Below are 19,885 nucleotides of genomic sequence, written 5' to 3'. Positions count from 1 at the left end.
ATATTACAAAGAGAGGTTTGAAAGGAATAACAAGTTCTAAAATATTATATCATCTAGCAATAGTGTAGAGGATTCAGTTCTATTAAAAGTCTGTTTAGTAAACTAATACTGTATATTTATAATTATGAAATATATATTTTATCGTCATATTATTCTTTGAACTATATTTGAAACAAAATACTTAGATCGATAGAAATAAGATTGATATACATCTAATTTTTATCAATACATAGGATAAACATTTTCTCTTTACGGAGAATATTGACCCAGCAATTAGAGGACATATTAATTGTCCATCTGACTTGGAGCAACAATACGAAGATATTAATTTCCGACCTGTGAGAGAGCATCACAATAGATTACATCTTAATAAGATCAATTAAGTGATGCGCTGTCACTCAGTCTACTGATAAATATTTTAAAATCATTGTCTCTTAACTGTGAAAATTTGAGTGAAAATGTTGATGATTTGTAGTTGTTTCTTGATAATGGATTATATAATCTATTGGAACATTTAAGACTGCACTAGGTTTTGTTTCCTAATTGATCATTAGTTCTGATAATTTTCAGTTAATAACAGTTATTTTTTACGCTGCTAAAGAAAATTTGTACGATAGCTGTTGCAATATGGCAGAACTGAAAGTTGAAGACGATGATACAAAAAATGGAAATTCGTTTGAAGCAATTGACACTTTGGTGCATGAATGTTTACACCAAAAATTAACAGAAGGAGTGGAAGTTGCGAGAACACCACGAGGCATAAAGTTAGATAGTTGCAAACGTGCACGGGATCGTGCTAACAGAAAGCAACAGCAAGGTACGTCAACTTTACTAGATTACAATTTGCATAAAATGTATATTCAAGAATTAATAATATAATTATATCGATGCAACATGTTTGCCCCTTTTTTGAGTTCATGCGATGCCCTCCTTCTTTGTTTCTTACCTTGTTCTTCCTTTTTGACCGATTAGTGATATATTAACATTGGTTAACTACTGTTTCCTTATGTTTTCAGGAACCGTGATTACTCTTAAATTAGTACTATTAAATGTCTTTGGTCTTTATGTTAATTGGTTAGACAACTCTCCACAAGAGACCAAATTGACACAGAAATTAACAACTTTAGGTCACCGTACGGCCATCAACAATGAGTGAGGTGAGGGATATATGCGCTCACGATCATGTTTAACCCTACCCTATTATATATATGTATCTGTTCCAAAACATGAGCTTGTAATTCAAAAATTGTCGTTGTTCAGTGTCTGCAATATCTTATTTTTTGTTTATTTTTTAATCAATCTGTTTTTTTACTTAGTCATTTCGTTTTCATAGCTGACTAGAGGGCAATTGTTTGGCTGTTTGTCAAGGCAATATGGTAATCTGTAATGCTTAAACTTGCTTCATTTTATTGGATTTGTTTTATTTGCAATAACAACACACCTCCTTGTTCTACAAACGTGTTTAAAATTTAATTCCTCTGTATTTTGATGCTACTGTCCTAAGTCAGTAAGTAGCCTTTTGTTCATTGGTTGGGTTTGTTGGTGTGATTCATATGGGTTTTTCATTTCTCGTGTTACTTTTATATATATTAGACTGTTTGTTTTCCTGAATCTTTCACACTAGTCATTTTTGGGCCTTTTATAGCTTGATGTTCAGTATGAGAGAATACTCTGTGTTGAAGACCGATAATTGTAAACTGTTCATAAATTATGAGTTGGACGTAGAGTTGTCTCATTGGCACTCATACCGCATCTTCTTATTGAAATGTACTTAAAAACATTGATATGCAATCATCATTCTCTTATTGAATGAACTTGTCTTTTCTTTCATGGCCGTGTAGTGTTTCTATTTGACGAGACTTACACACGAACAAAATGTAGTAATTAATTTTATACAATCCTTAGAGAAGCAGTATCTGGTGCATTTGAAGTCAACCCCGGTTTCCAGGGAAAGTTGTTTTACTCAGTCTGTAACTTATATGTAGTTTTTGTCTATAGGCCATGTTATTGTCTGTTTTTATTGATTGATGATGTTTAATTGTCCCCCTTGCGTCGTTTGCCCTTGTTTATATCTCATCTCCGTTCACCGGTATGTTGGATATATTGCATTTCAGCGACATTTTATCAAGTTCAACAATACATAGATATCAGTTTTATTAAAAATGGCAATCAATGTTGTAAGTCCAATTTATATGTGTTATAGGTGTCATACCACCAATTAAAAGTCCCTATCTGTTCAACCAATTTTTTTTCAATTTTTACAGCTTTCTAAATATTTTACCTTAATTTTAACTTCATAGAAACTAGGTATATCCTGAATTGTACATGTAATAGCTTTCTACATGCCAATTCTCACTAAACCTTTAAAGCCTTCTAACAAAAAAACTGACCTTCGAACAGAGGTACTCCAAAAATAACCCCTGGTTTTCTGAAAATCTTAAATTAGTATACTATGGAGAGCATTAATCCTCAATTTTAAATGCAAACTCATAGACAAGCAAATTTTGGCTCAAAATGGTCTAGATATATTGCTCTTTCACCAAAAGTTTCATTTCTGCAAATTTGTTGGTTAGTTTAAGTAAACAAGAACATCAAAAGCACTATTTTGTGTCAGAGTAGGGCTAATTTCACATACATTCTAAATTGGAGGGCGTAATTGGTGGTGTGACACTTTTAGTTCAGATACAATGTAGCAAATTTACCGGACGATATCGGGATATAGGTATTTAGTCGGATCTTAACACGTACTTGTAATTTGTTTAAAATCGTTTTTAACGAAGAAATGTCGAAATGTTCAGAACTTAATTAAATCTGTTTTTGGGTAAGATGGTGCAAGCATACGATTTTATTGCGTCTTACACTTTGAGAAGCGAATAATCTTTAGCAACTTTATTTAAATATTGTGTAAAAACGTTAGTTATGAGCTATGAAAGTCAAGTGGCTCAAGCATATTACTGAGGACATTTTAAAAAAATGCAAAGAAATATTTTAACAGTGGGTTAGATTTCATTAGTCTTTATACTATCTATAGATTAACAACTTTTGGTTATATTTATAATTGAGAATCATCATTGAAGGTGGAGCGCGATTGCACAGTTAATTAATTATATTGATGTGCCATTTGTATGCAAGAGTGACATTCCGTTGTATTATGTGCCAATTCGAAAAAGTTATGCGAGAATTGTCTCCCTTTAACAGGTTCATTATTTTGTAATTAAGTTTAGGTTTCTGATATAAATTTGAATAATTAAAAAATGTATCAATTCAATATATTTCAGTTTTTGTTATTGGTGTATCAAAACATTGATGTACGAATATAATTTCATAAATTTGAAACGTTTAAAATGATTACATACCAATATAAAGAACCGTTCATCATTTTTGAAAAAGACTATGATTGAAATTCGTATTATTTATCTTCCCTTCATGATTGATTGGGAAATGAACCAGAGATATCTAAAGGTAATCACAGAGAGGGACTAGCAAGCAATTTTTAATTGTAACTTATTTAACGTTAAAACAACTTTCCACCATAAACAAATGTTACTTTATACAAATATAAGGACCTTGTTAGCTAAATCTACAACTTTTATTAGATATTATGAATTTTTATTACAATAGATTAATATGCTATACAATGGTCTATATGAGATCATATACTCTTAAAGTATTTAGACTGACTGTTAGCTCTCCATTTAAATGACTATTACATTTTATCATTGCGCAGTTTTACAACTAAACTGCATCGTTATCATATTCTATATTCTAAATGAGTAAAACAATAGATTATTTATTTTTCCTCGCTAAAATGAGAACTGAGAATTTACGTTAAAAAGTTAATAATCATATATAATGTTAAGATGGGTTTTATTTTGTCACTAAACGTTCGTATTTTAGCTACAATGTACTATCGATTCGTGAACACGTTCTCTTCTGATCTATATAACTGAGTTTCTAATTTTATCTAATTTATGTTTAAGTTTAAAGCGATTCTTGTTTTTGATTATACGAATATGCACGTATAGACACGCCATTCCCAGTATTTTGTTATGCGCAGGACTGGTATTTTCGTTTTGTCAAATAGAACAGAATAAAAATAAGAATTTGATTTCTTCAAGAGATATCGTACATTCCTAAAATTTTGAAAGCTAATGTAAAAGCTGGATAGAAATCAGTTAGACATACTGACAAAGATTGTGCCCTTCTTGGAAACGGAATGACGACAAACTCATCATATATACTAGGATTGAAATTTTATATTCACTCCAGACTCGCGTTTCGTCTACAAAAGACTCATCAATGACGCTCGAATCCAAAAAGTTTAAAGGCAAAATAAAGTACGAAGTTGGGGAGCATAGAGGACCAAATATTCCTAAAAGTTTTGCCAAATATAGCTAAGGTATTCTTCTTGAGGTAGAAAAGCCTTACTATTTAAAAAAAATCAAAGTTTTGTTAACAAATAATTTATAATCATGAACATCTCACAGAAATATACTACTGTTGCTTTTTATCTATTCATTCCTTATTCTATTGATTTTGTATTTACATTGTGTCATAGATCACATTTATTCGTCCAGTGTATTCACTTGTGTTAATATGTCTTTCAATTGAGTAGAGCCATTTTGGTTGATATTGTATAGTGTGTCTTTCTATGTTGTGACGTTACACTATATTCTCATGTAGAAGAAAATGCGTCCAGTCTATCAAAACATGAATATGATGATTTATAAGAGCACTGAGTTCGATATTGTTTACTTTCACAATGTCAAGAATCTCCTTTACACGATGTTCAATTGTAACTTCTGAAGAATAAAATTAAATTATTCCCATTACCCAAGCCGCCATTCTTTAAGGTTGACAAGCTGGTGTTGCACGCCGATACATTTCAAATTGTAATTGTCAATCCAATTACCAAGGACATAATGACACTGTAACAGTGTAACCATGTCAGCTATAGATATTTAATGCTTTTTTTTATAGCTTACGTTTTCGTTTTGAATTTGCTATTGTGACCGTTGCTGTTATATATACAGTTGACAAACGTCGTGAATCTTTCAAATAATGGATTCTCTCATATCCAATATTGCCATTAAAGTCAATTCCTATTAACAACTGTTTTTACAAAATGTAGATATTTTTTTTAAAAATAAGCATTTTTTTTATTATAGTTTCTACTTTTATACATCGTGTCTATACAGTACAACTATTCCAATTAGTAGATATAGGAAGATGTGGTGTGAGTGACATTGAGACAACTCTCCATCCAAATAACAATTAAAAAAAGTAAACCATTATAGGTCAATGTACGGCCGTCAACACGGAGCCTTGGTTCATATCAAATATTATCTTATATTTCATTTGCCCATTGGTACTTTCCGTTAAAGCTCATAACTAACTTAACATAATAATGGTTATTGGTAAGTAGTTTCTATGGTTTCAAGTTGTATTGTTTAATTTGAAGACTTCCATGAACATTGAAAATTTATCAAGTTATTTATAAATGACTTTGAAAAGAAGGACGAAAGATACCTGAGGGATAGTCAAACTCATAGATTGAAAATAAACTGACAACGCCTTGGCTAAAAATAAAAAGACAAACAGACAAATAATAGTACAGAAGACAAAACATAGAACACTAAAAACTAAGCAACACGAACCCCACCAAAATCTTGGCGTGATCTCAGGTGCTCCGGAAGGGTAAGCAGATCCTGATCCACAAATAAAAAATACAGAATTTTCAATTTTCGTGTTTTTTGCTCCGTATATTTTGTTGTTGGCCCTATGAAAGACGTTAAGTTCTAAATGGAAAACGATAGACTTTTCTCATACTTTGCATAACTATATCTTGTAACATTCTGTTCAAATATAACAAAGGGTTAGGGTTAAGGTTAGGATGTTCAAAATTGATAGACTCTTAAATTGGGTTTGAGAAGATACATAAAATGTGTTTTCGGTAAAAGTAGAAAAAATAAATAAATTGATATAACTGTTGTTGTCTTGCTACGAAAGTGAGCTTTTTACATTCCTTTATAAAAAACAAAGTTGTATCGGCTGATATGACGAAGTTAAAATTTTTGAATTGATGAAAATATTCTTCCTATTCAAAAACGGTATTACCGTTATATAAATTCATTTGTTTTCCCGTAAATCAACACCCACAAGTAAATGCCATTTCTGCATTAAAGCTAACGGCAATACAATGTAAAATGATTCTTTCCTGTTTGAATTTGTCAACTCTTCAATTTTTAAATAGGTTTGGATTTTTCATATATGTTGGCCCAGAGCATCAATGAAGACATATTTATTGTCAATATGCACATCTGGCGGAGTAGAATTTGTACCTTTAGTGGTATTATATTTATTGCAGAATGTTGCAATCAAGAATTGATTAGTACTTGCAATCTTCCTCAGGCACACTTTAAATGATAATGCATATTTAATTGCAGGATCCTACGAATAAACACGTACTAATTAGACTTAGTGTATAACATCTATATTTCCCTTTTAACTTTTATCAATGATTGCTATCGTTTTCCCTTATTTTCATGATTAAACATAGTAACTTATGTTATTATCAAGTATTAGTGAAATTATGGCATCATGAAACGATTGGGTTTCCTTATGTTACACAAACACTAGTTATAAAACAGAAACTATTATTAAACTTTCATTGGAAGTTACATCAATAATTGTTTTATTCAATTATTGTGCGCCACAACTGATTCATTTCCAATTACAGTTGCACGGTTGGTATCATTATAGTTTAAAAAATACAATCTATTTGATGGTTTTACGGTGTTATCCATGCAGTCAACTTTTGCACATTTTCTTTCATTTCTAATCTTTATAAGCTTAACTTGACAGTTTGAAGAATAATATATCGGGGGAATGGTGCTTTGTTACGGATACTCACCGTCATGAAACTTATTTTATCAATTTGTTGTCAATGAAAGATAAATGAACATTTTGGGCATTTTCAGTATCAAATGCACTCTTGAAAAATATAGTATGTTTTGTGGAAATAAGTATTTGTCTATGTGTCGCATTTTTCGTGTGTAGTTGGTTGTGTACGTTACTTTATTAAATGCCATTTTGTCAAAGGTTATAGATGACTTTCCGATATTGTTTTACATCTCAACCTCATATTATTAATATTGTATTAACATTGTGGCATAACTCAAAATTATTCGTTCAGCGTATGTTTACGTGTTTTTTTGGTTTTGTTCAATTGATATTTTAAAAAGTGTCTTTCTCTGTTGTGATGTTACACTAAAGTTAGGGTGAAGGTTGGGATCAGTTAAACCTTTTTAACCCTGTCATAAGTCAGGAACAAATTGTTCAGTGGTTGTCGTTGGTTGATGTGGTTAATGCTTCTCGTTTCTGGTTCTTTAAGATAGATTAGACCGTTGGTTTTCCTCTTCGAATGGTTTTACACTAGTTATTTTTGGCTCTGTATAGCTTTATAGCTTGATAATGGATATGTGAACCAAGGCTCCGAGTTGAAGGCCATCTTTTACCTATAATTGGTTACTTTTTCCAAATTATGAATTGGATAAAGAGTTGTCTCATTGGCACTCATACCACATCTTATGATATCTATGTATAATTCAACTATTCTATCTGAATAATTGTAAAGACAGTTGGTATAATTTCTAAAAAGACTGGTATTGATAATAGCTTATAATGCAAAGCATTTGTATGGCATATTTGTCATTGCATATACTCCGAGTTTTCTTTTATCATTTTCTTTTAATAAAGCCTACAATATAGTAGAACATATTTGATTGTCATGAATATCATTTTCGTCGTAAAAATATTAAAATACTTGTGATTTTGAGGATGAAAAATAAAGTTTGCATTTGGAAATTGTCTAGTTTTTAGTTTTTGTCGACTATTGTTTACATTTTCCCCGTTTTTTAAGCAACAATATAGTTTTCTTCGACTTGAATTGTTTTTGTGTTATCCTCTTCTCTTGGGATGAAGTGTTGTTTCAAAAGTATTTATTCATCCTAAGAATGAGTACGTTTTCTCTTAACTGACTAGTTACCGATTCTTTTAAGGAAAATGTAGTTGTCCATGTATTTGCACAACTGTTTACTTTACTTTCATTACACGACAATAAGTTCTTATGACAGACAATTTTTGGTCTGCTGCATGTCCTTTTTCCCTTTATTTTTTTTCGATGGTGTTTGTTCATGTCGTTAACATATCGCTTATGCATCGCCTGTGTATATTTCATTCTTTTATCAAGGGTATTTGCTTTTCCACCTTAAACGTATATCATGTGATATTTCTGTGTTAATTCAAGTAAAGCAGGCTTCGACTGAAAGTTATAATTCAAAATATGCGCATCAAGAAATAAAAAAGTTAAAAGACCATGGCAACTTATACCGTAATGCAAAATCCATAGGCTAAAGAAAAAATGTGATAAAAGGCTAACCGGTTTGCCCTAAACAATACGAAAAGAAAAATACAAACACGAATGTTAAAACCGAAAGTAAATTTTTATGTTTTTCGTAAGAGTAAGCAATGTTTGGTCCCCCTTTGTACCATTCGTAAGTTATGATAAGAAGTAGAGTAATGTGAATATAAAAAAAGAAGATGAGGTACGATTGCCAATGAAACAACTCTCCACATGGGACCAGATGACACAGAAATAAACAATTATAGGTCACCGTACGGCCTTCAACAATGAACAAAGCCCAAACCGCATAGTCAGCTATAAAAGGTCATGAAAAGACAATGTAAAAAGTTCAAACGAGAAAACTAACGACCTAATTTATGTAATTTTTATTTAACGAAAAACAAATAAATAACACATAAACAAACGACAACCACTGAATTACAGGCTCCTGACTTAGGACAGGCACATACATACAGTACGTGGCGGGGTTGAACATGTTAGCGGGATCCAAACCCTCTCCCTAACCTGGGACAGTTGTGTAACAGTACAACATAAGAACGAACTATAAAAATCAGTTGAAAAAGACTTCACTCATCAGATAAATACAAATACAAATACTACACAGAGTTGACGTGACCGGCTACTTATATATCTCAACAACAAAAAGACACAAGTACAGATCTGAGAGTACTAGCAGTTACTGACAGCTAGTTCAAAGCCACTAACAACTTATAAAAAAATCATGCATCTAAGACTAAATTATCAATCGGTATACATCCAACATCCAATGGATTTAGTGTAAGACGTCATACACAGTCAGTGAAAAGCATGACTTTGTACAATGCCAATATACAGGTATCAACAGATTGTAGATCCATGAATGTGTATATGTATATAACAATATATTTAGTTTGCTTTTAATTTACTGATATAACAACATCAATATTAATACCTATAAAAACAATACTGAATGATCTAATCCCTGTGTTGAATAGGTAACTTTATAGAATTAATTTATTTAAGGCTGGTTTCTGTAGAAATAATAGTTCAAAAACAATGCCTATCTTATATTCACATATGAGACATTCCTAAACTACTAAACTACCGTGTGACAAGACAAAAAAAAAGAATATTATACCGTTTGAAATTATTGCAATAGTCCAGACATTAGAACGCAGTTGTTAAATGAAATTAATTTGAACATTTTCAAATGTTTATTGCAGTGAAAACGTTTCATGGGAAATGTTAGATTCCTTTAATTCAGTTTACAAATTTCACGCCAAAAAAAAAAAAAAAATAAAAAAATTTCAAATTCTTATTTTTTACATAGCTACAGCACATTAGTCATTGTAATGAGTCTAGAATTTCCTACGTCGTAATAAATGACTTTACGACAGTGGATCAGGAAAAGTCTGTACATAAAACCGATTATTTTATATTTGATTAAATACTTAAACCAATTCAATAAAGAGTGGTTTCAAATATCCTTGAATTTTCTTCAAAATAACAAAACAACATATGCTTCGAGATCTAGGGCCAACCACATTTTGACAGCACATAGTATTTCCCTTATACAGAACATTCTAATAACCAATTGGGATAATTGTCGAATAAAGAAACATAAGAACAGGTCCAATATCATTGATATTAAAAGACCCTTCCCAAACATATGCATATTTAAGTTTATATCAGTGAAATAAGTAATTTAATTAGCGTATTTATTGCCTTGTTATGTCTGTGTAGACTACAAATTAAGACATAAAAGTATACTGTCTTATCTATGTAGTCGAAACACTTAAATTATTTGTTTACTTCATGACATAGACGACCTGAACGAGATCTTGAACTATGGCGTTTGAATGTTAGGGTTTCCATACTCTTTTTTCTTTTGTTGCTATAGCCTTCCAGAAGTTTTGACGAGTCCTCTGCAGACAAAAGTACATGTGTCGAATTTATCATTAAGCCTGTGTCTTTGAATATTTTTAACATTATTGTTACAGAATCCTGATTTAATTTACACGGCACATGGGTACTTTGGTCTAGACACTACAAGGACACGCGGGTAGATCTCATGTTACCGGGATTCCTTGCAAGTAAATTTGCAACTGAACATCTTGAGTTTTTAAATTGTTAACATCAATTATGGTTAAATAAAATTTCTTCCAAACACCTGCTTCAAACTCATAGATAGAAAAATAAACTGACAACACCATAGCTAAAAATAAAAAGACAAACAAACAAATAATAGTACAGAAGAAACAACATAGAAAACTAAAGACTTAGCAACACGAACAGGTGCTGCGGAAGGGTAAGCAGATCCTGCTTCAGTGGTAACACCCGTCGTGTTGCTAATGGTATTACAAATCCGGTAAATAGTCTAATTCGGTGAAAAGGTTATTCCATTACGGTCATCCAACTGGTGATGGCGTCCGTAAAGTTTACGAAAGGATGATTTCATTTTCATTTTGAACTCTTGGTTTTATAGCTTCCTTGTGAGTAGCAATCCTCTATCAAGGAAATCATGATAGGAAATACAAGAATATCGTACCAATTGGGAGATATATACTCCGTATGTAGGCACTACTGGAAGGTTGCTACATAGAAATAAAAACTGACTAGATGTTAGTCAAGATATGAGACAAACTTAGCTGTATCTGTAGTATCCTTTATCTCCAGTTCGATGGGATAGATTCGTTCAACATAGTCAACAAAATTTGTATTATATAGTGAGAGAACATAATCTGTATAGCGGATCTTAAAGTTAAAGGATATTGCTAACTTCTTATCTTTCTTCCTAAGAAGTTCCTGTATGCAGTCAGCCTCATAATAATAAAGAAACAAGTCGACAAGAAGAGGGGCACAATTGTTTCCGATTGGAATTCTGACAGTCTGTTGAAATACACGTCCTCGAAACGTAACAAATATGTTGTCAATCAAGAAATCAAGCATCTTGATAGTGTCAGTTTCTTGACTCTTATGACGGATATTCAAAATATTCTTCTTTACGAAAAGGAAAAAAAATATGAAAAAAAGTTATTTGTGTATTTATTTGAATTTCTGTTCGTGAGCAGGTTACTTTAAATGAGTAAACTGGTATACTTTTGATACGGATGCTAGACATCAACATTTGGAGCAAGATCTACATACCTTTTCGGAGCACTTGTGGTTTCCCCCGGCTTTTGTTGGTGTTCATGTCGATCAGATTTTAGTTTTCTATGTTGTGTATTGTGTGCTTTTGTGTACTTTTGTTTTATATTGTCTGTTATTAGTCATGGCGCTGTCAGTTTGTTTTTGATTTATGAGTTTGAACATGTTGAATGTTCTTGTAATATCTTTTGCCTACCTATTAAAATATCAGCATTAGAAAATAGAATTAGAGAACCACTTATAATCATTCTGATTTAGGATTTTAACCCATATTAGTCTCCTTTCAATCGATTTATGATTTTTTAATAACATTATACTACTGTTTCTTTTATCACCACTGTATCTGAATGTCTGATGCTGGATTGTCTGTCCCCGAGGATTCTACCATTCCGATAGTCTAACAGCATGAATAAAAGTAGAGTTTTCTTTTGTTAACCCGGATTAGTTTTCTCTCAATCGATTGATGACTTTTGAACATCGGTATTATACTTTTGCCTTTGGTAAGGCATATAAATATGTAACGGATTGGAACTTTTCTTAGAGATCTCGACCCTCACTTTGTTTCTAAATTCTATCATGGTGTGCACAACACTCGAGTACAAGATCGAACAAACTATACAAATATGTAATGAAAAGTACTTTCTGTAACTGAACAAATAATGGTACAATAAAAAAAACTAGAACACAGAAATAAAACACTTTATGAGGTAAAAGAATATTCTTAAATGTAGGTGGATTGAATTCTCTTATAAATTACCTTTTTTCTTTCATTCCTTTTTTTATCTGATTCCAAACCTGTCGTTTGTTTCTTTGATAAAAGTGTACCCACATATTTATGATCGTCTGAAAACCCCAGGAAATAAAATTAGCAACCATATGTCCAAATGAAGTCTTTGTCTATGTCACATCATACACAATTGGTTTTTATATAGAATTAACTTGTTATTTTTCTGTAGTATTCAGGAACAAGCCTGTCATCGCATCAATATAAAAGAATAAGCGTAGGTTACGCATTGACAATCTCATAGAAAATGGTTAGTTTTCTTAACTAATATATATTTGAAAAAGAATACCCCAACATTAATATGTCAATTTTCCGAAGAAATCTAGACGTAGAAAGAATAAAAAAGAAAAACCAAACTAACATCCACTTCCTTATGTGTTTTAGTACACATAGGTTTTATAATAAAAAAAAAATAAAAGTCTTTATTTATTCAGGGCTTTTAATATACGTGTGCTATTTACAATTCGGCATATTGTAGACACAAAAGTTATTTGTTAGAGACCTCGTGTTAACGGAATTTATAACTGCTCTTTCTAGGCATGTGGAAATATTTTTGATATATAATATTAAAGAAAAACGAATGGTAGACAATGGCATAAGATAAGAATTCGATGTTGCACATGTCATCTGCATTAAAAATATAACTAACAATTTGTAGTACCAGTGCATATCTTTGTCCACTATTCCAGATCACTATTCGTACAACAAACACGTTAGTGACTTCCAAGTCAGATTTTCAATAATACATTTCTTTACTGTTAATAATCGAAGTTTGAATATGGCAATAAAGAAAGAATTTGATTCGAAGGTTTATATTTTCTAGGTTTAGTTATAGTTTATTATTATCTATACTGATAACCAATGTCAATCTTACTTACAAGTTTCACTAACAGTTTTGCCCTTTTGAAAAGAAAGGCAATGAATTACGTCTCAAAAGATTATAGCAATACTGTTTCTATACATTTTATAGTATCTTCATGACCACAACGGATGGTTCCCTATGAAGTTCATATTGAATGATGTTATCAAAAGAAAAGTTTATCGCCTTTACTCCATTATCAATTCTCTCTCATTATAGAAGTAATGGGAGTGATATATGGTCTATAGGCTGATTAATTGTATAAATCTAGTCTTACATTATTGAATAATTCGTCATAAATGCCATAGGTCTTATTATTCAGTTACAAGCGTACTCTCATTATCAAATTATGGATCCAGACAGCAAAGCTGTACATGTGGATAGATAGCAAAACATCTTATATAGAACTCATTTTCATGTGAGTTGGAGCATCTTTATAAATAATTATATCGCGCAGTTTTATATTTCTAGTGTTCAATACTCGTTTCGATTATTACAATAAGCGTTAAAATTGTTTATCCATAGCTTTAAAATAATCTTTTTTCATGAGCTTGCATGAAAACATAACATAATGTGATTAAGATTATAATCGATAACACTAGAAGCAAGACAATATTATGTTTTATTTATCGGCTGAAGGTAATTTGTTAAAATGTAGTTAACATATTGTTACTGACAAAAATCGAAATCAGGGGTCGATTTCACAAAAAAAAAAATTACGACTAAGATTGATCGTAAGTATACTGATTTGTTTATGACTTAAGACCAATCTTAGTCGTAAGTTTTTTTGTGAAATGATTACATGAGTACGAATTTAAAAGTGTGTAGTGGTAGTAACTTTCTAAAATAATCATGACCATACAAAAAAAAAAATGGAATCCTGAATATTTTTAGATACATTTTTTGAAATGCACAGGACACCCACCCCGCAAAAAAAGGTATTGCCTTTGTTTTTAATATTTTTTTCCTTTTATTTCTAAAATAGTTTAAATGACAGATTTTTATCTTAATTAGTATTAATTGATTTCATTCGTATTCTCTTTAAAGCGATTCAACGTTGGATATTTCGTTTATTGTGTGGAAATTTGCCGGTCATTTAAGATCGCATTTCATATGTAAGAAACACAATCGTTACTTCTGCACTTGATTTTGCGTAAGAGATGCACTCAGTTATTTATATATTTCATCAGCATCACTCTCCTCAATATTTAGTCGATATCAATTGTCATGATGACGTTATTAGCCCATTGATGTTAAACCAGTGTGAACATGTCAAAGCGACACAATTTAAACATTGGTATACTTACGTGATATTTATCTCATTGGTAATCACACATATCTAAATATATGTTATCACAACGCATAACTATGCATACTGTGGATCGAGTCATTTATTTTTGTGGGTACCAATTTTCGTGTATAGAGTAGAACTTGCATATTCGTGGATATTTAAACTTGGGGTTTTGACAAGGTTAACATGCATTCCTTAACAATTTTTTTTATATTTCATTTAAATTAGTTGTTTCCCTGTTCCCACGAAATCCACGACAATTGGTATCATTCATGATTCACAGTATTACGAGTAAATCAGTTTAAGGTTTCAAGGCTTCAGTAAGTTCAGAAAGATGTTAGAGATATTTACTCGAAAAGTATTATGTATGTTTGTGTTATATACATGGATGTTCTTAGTCAATAGGATACCTCTCACCTTGCTATTAACTGAATTCCAAACGTTTAGTATCCCTGGTGTAGAGATCAAAACTCTGTTGCTGACATAAACCAAATACTTGATGCTGTCATTTGCTGTATACCACAGCTGTTAAACACACCGGTTTGTCTACCACGAGGTACTGGCAGTCTACATAACAGATATTAACACATGTTTGAATTTCAATTTTGAATGCTTATCTTTATTTGATCAATGATTTAGGCTTCACCCAGTTTTTATTCGATCGCTTAATATGGACTTACAAAGCTCTTTTTTTGCACAGCAGTGTTAACATGGTGTGTTATAAATGCGAAACACCAAGGTATATATTTATATGTTTCATAATGAGCGAGAATTGGACATTGCTTGATATCAACTCGAGTTATGTAATTTCAATATGATAATAAATGAGTCTTAGGCGAGTTTATTATAACTATTTAAATCAAATAACTAGTGTTGATATCAAGCGATATCGAATTCTCACTAATTGTTAAACCTCTTTCTCATATGGTCAATACTCTAATTGTTTTTTTTAAATTAGACAATTTAAGACTTTTGATGAGTTTATTGGGATTCATTTAGACTGTTATACAATTGGACAAAAAGAAGATTGCCAGGTGAAAAGTGCACGGGTTTTGTATATAAATTGAAACAAGAATGTGTCCATAGTACACGGATGCCCCATCAGCACTATTATTTTCTTATTCAATGGACCGTGAAAATGGGGAATAATCTCTAATTTGGCATTTTACTTAGAGAGCTCATATCATAGGAAACATGTGTACTAAGTTTCAAGTTGATTGGACTTCAACTTCATCAAAAATGACCTCGACCAAAAACTTTATCCTGAAGCGGGACAGACGGATAAACGGACGAACAGAAGGACGGACGAACGGACGCACAGACCAGAAAAGACAATGCCCATAAATGGGGCATAAAAATCACATATGGACAAAATGTTCATCGTTGCAACCTTTGAAAGTCATCAAAGACACATAACCAACGAAAATGTAATATCGACTTATGATGCTGGTTAAGCCAATTTAATTAACTTCGATTTTTTTATTACTTTTTCGTATCATATGTCGTGTATAATATATAACAGGCCACAACCAAAAGAGAAATAACTATTAAATGCTTTATTCCTTCCATTTATGTCGATTGGTCTAGGTAACATAACTTTCAACAAATTCATAAAAGTTTTATCTACCTATGTCTTTGTGTTATCTTTCATAACAATATTAAAATTGAGAATGGAAATAGGGAATATGTCAAAAAGAAAACAACCCGACCAAAGAGCAGACAACATGCAAAGACCACCAATGGGTCTTCAACCCAGCGAGAACATTCCGCATCCGGAGGTAGTCCTCAGCTAGCCCCCAAATAAAATTGTGTACTAGATCAGTAAAAATGGACGTCACACTAAACTCCAAATCATACAAATGAACTTAGATAAAAAACCCATCGGATATTGAAAACCCATATGTAATAATTTTTCAGTAATATAGAGATTTCTATCGTTGGAATCAAATTTGAGATATATAAATACTATAAGATGATAACAAGATACAACGTTTTCATTTCAAAGCGTAAAACTCAAGGGGAAACAATGGAAGACTCTATTGAATTTCAATGGATCAAAAGTACCTTCACAAAATTAAACCCATCCAGATAGGGAGTTAGGAACACGGCAGTGTACAATCCGGGGGTTGAAAATTGATACCAAGTCAACACTCAGTTGAATAACCATACATTCGTGGCTCCAAAATTGGTTAGATTGTCATTTACTATGTGATTTATGTTTGAAAATACTGTATCATAACCACAAATACTAATTAAACCATCTGAAGATAGTCACACAATATAAACGGTATCTTACGTTCAAAACATAAAAGTTATAATAACATTTGATTTCCTGCATGCTAACGTAGCCAAGTTATATAACTCGGTGAGGAAGACATTGTAATTACATATATCACAATAAAAAAATTAAATTGACATAACAAGTGTACTATATATTCAATCAACTTAAGACTTATTTGATTTCTGCACAATATTGGAGTGTAATGATTACATGACTGCAGCCTTTCCTTCCTCTGTTGTTAGTATATCTACATCCGTTGTCATGATTTGTCCTTATATATACATATAATGCTAATAGTATTATTCCTCCTTAATTGCACTACGAATGAATCTGTTGCACTTGTTCACGTAGTTAATGTCATGAAATAAACTTATTCAAATATGGTACAGAAAAATCATATACCACATTATTTGCGAGATATGTACATTGATGCACAATAAAAAAATAATGCACCATTGAATAAATTATTTTTTTATTTGGTTTCGAGTGTTCTAATGTTAAATGTCTCAAAGCACATATTCTTGAGTATCTTCTCATTTGAGTAAAAGTCCATGATTGTAGATTTAAATCGACACTCATCTGAGTCAATTCAGATAGATGTTAATACATGTGCTTAGTCTGAAAACTTAAATATTTATTATGGACTGGGTAGTTCAAGTTATTCCCACGTGACTAATTTGTGATTTTAACACAGTAGTTGCTCGAATTGAAAAATACATAACTTTATATGAAGGTCCAGTTTTAAACTTGTTTATTTGTTATTCAAACCTGATATCACATTGAATTAATCACTAGTATATTATGACAACAGTAGTATACCGGTGTTTAAAAGTCCTCAATCGATTAAGCGTAATCCAATCCAGGTTACAAACTGAAACCGAGGGAAACAAATTATCTATCAATTTGAAAAAAAGGAACAAAAAGAACACTGAAGTGCAACAAAAATAAACTCCAACATACGAAGAAACGAACTATTTGATAACAACTGCCATATTCCGGATTTGGTACAGGACATTTAGAGAAAAAATAGAGTGTTGAACCTGCTTTAATATGAACCAGCTTTGACTATCAGTTCAATTAGCAGAGTGTCATACCTGAAATTGTGTTTAGTCAAAAGGTAAAAAAAAAAGGAATAATAAATTAATAGCATATCTGAGTTAAAACATTTCCAGAAGTGTTTCGATATGATTTATTGAAAAAAACATTAGAATTATAAATGATAATACTAATATCAATAATAATAATAATAACAGTAATACTAGTAATACTAATAGCAAACAAAGTAATGATAAAAATACACATTACAAAAATAATGAAGCAAATATTTTGAGAAGCAATCAATCGAACAAGACGAATGATATCTTCCAGAATTGATATGATTTCCGATATAATTGAACATAATAAGGCTTTTACTAATGATAGGTAATGTAGCCAATATGAAACCTTGTCGTATTTTATCAAACATATGTGGTAATTGTGAATTTAGAATAGTTGATAAATGAAGAACTTCCTTTCATACTGTATTAAATTCCCTGGCTGACTTACAGGTGTCGTATCAATTATCAGTTTGATTTAGTTAATAATTTGGCATCCTGCGATTTTCGTCCAGACATTAATCGTAATTGAATGTCAGTCACTAAGGTACTCATTTAACACTGAAAACGTTACACCGGTAATTTTTATAACTTGTGTCAATGAACAGTAAAACGGCGTTTGCATACTGATTAAAGAAATTACCAAGATGTTATCAAATATTCGAAATTAAAGTGATAAAAATAAAAAGTCAACAACACCTTGTGAAAGAGGGGTCATTGTATAAAAAATGAACATAAAATGAGTTAATTTTATTATACGTAAGAATAGAATGACGATATAATTCATTAGTTATGGAGAGAAAATATCTCTCTTCCTACAGCGAATCGGGCAATACTGTTGTATATATAAGGTATATTCATTACCTTTATTAGAAATCACCAATCCCATATTTTGTAACGCGTCAAAAAAGAGGAAAAAAGGACGGGACTGTAGCTACGATTTAAAAACATTTTTACTTTATCTGCTATATGTCTTAAAAAAACGAATATTCCTCACTTGTAAACAGTTTCATATGAGATACCAGATACGATTCATTACATTTTGAATCAATGACATTTCAACTATTATCTATCCAAATCGAGTATCCATGTCTTCGCTTTCACGTTTTGTCTTTAGCCTGTATATTTTATCTGTTATATTTGCCATGGGTTAATATAGCCTCATTGTATTTCGGTCCTTTGTTTAACTTATTTCGTACACATATGTTAGTTCTAATGTTGGCAATAATGATGCGAACTGTAGGATTATATATAAATTGCATGTTTATATGCACTCGAGAGTATTAGCCCTGAAGTCGTTGATTTTGAGATTGTGCAACACATATTCTGGTTTTGATTTATATGACAAGGCAGACGACATGACTTGAACAAACTTGAAAAACTGGAGCGTATTATTGTATTTCTTACGAAATGAAGTGTAAAATATATTTCCACTGATAGTGAGTTTAAATAAAGGCTGCTGATACTACATAACCATACTTGTATTTAAGTATTGTTTTGTTATAATTGATCAATGTGTAAGATTTTTGACACTGAATGATGGGCCATTGTGTCCAATCGGTTAGTGTTAGAGAGCTACAGGGTCCGGCTGATCTTATTTAATTCTTTATTTTTTTAATAGAAATTGATGAAAATGGAAACATGAAAATCATGATATATAACGCCGTTTAGTTTTCTTATTGTAGTTAATGTTTACGAATTATAGTGATTCGTTATCGTAAACAGGTTCCAACAATGTTTTTATTTAAACTCACCAAAATGTTTCATTCGCGGATACTGACAAAAACTTTCATAGGCTTCTAAAGTCAAATCCAGCATTCCATGTTAATGAAGACACTGTCTCATTTACAAATTGAAGATATCGTACTATCTAATTATTTCATTGAGTATTCCTCATAGCTTTCTGAGTAAATTTATTTTTTATTGATTTCGTGTGTTTCATTTGTTATTATTACTATAAAATTGAGAATGGAAATGGGAAATGTGCCAAAGAGACAACAACCCGAAAAATGCGGCGGGGTTAAA

General features: G+C 31.4%; 1 protein-coding gene across 1 annotated transcript in view; it reads left to right on the top strand.

The window, feature by feature from the left end:
- The first annotated feature begins 196 nt into the window (after positions 1-196).
- LOC143075137 (equilibrative nucleobase transporter 1-like) overlaps positions 197-19,885 on the top strand; it is a 183,062-nt gene continuing 163,373 nt past the window's right edge. The window contains exon 1 of the mRNA XM_076250453.1: positions 197-817. Coding sequence (XP_076106568.1) covers positions 628-817 — 190 coding nt within the window. The 5' untranslated portion in view covers positions 197-627. The remainder of the gene's footprint in view (positions 818-19,885) is intronic.

Source organism: Mytilus galloprovincialis, chromosome 5 (genome assembly GCF_965363235.1).
Source record: "Mytilus galloprovincialis chromosome 5, xbMytGall1.hap1.1, whole genome shotgun sequence".
NCBI classification, from domain to species: Eukaryota; Metazoa; Mollusca; class Bivalvia; order Mytilida; family Mytilidae; genus Mytilus; species Mytilus galloprovincialis.
This window is presented reverse-complemented; position numbering and strand designations above follow the sequence as displayed.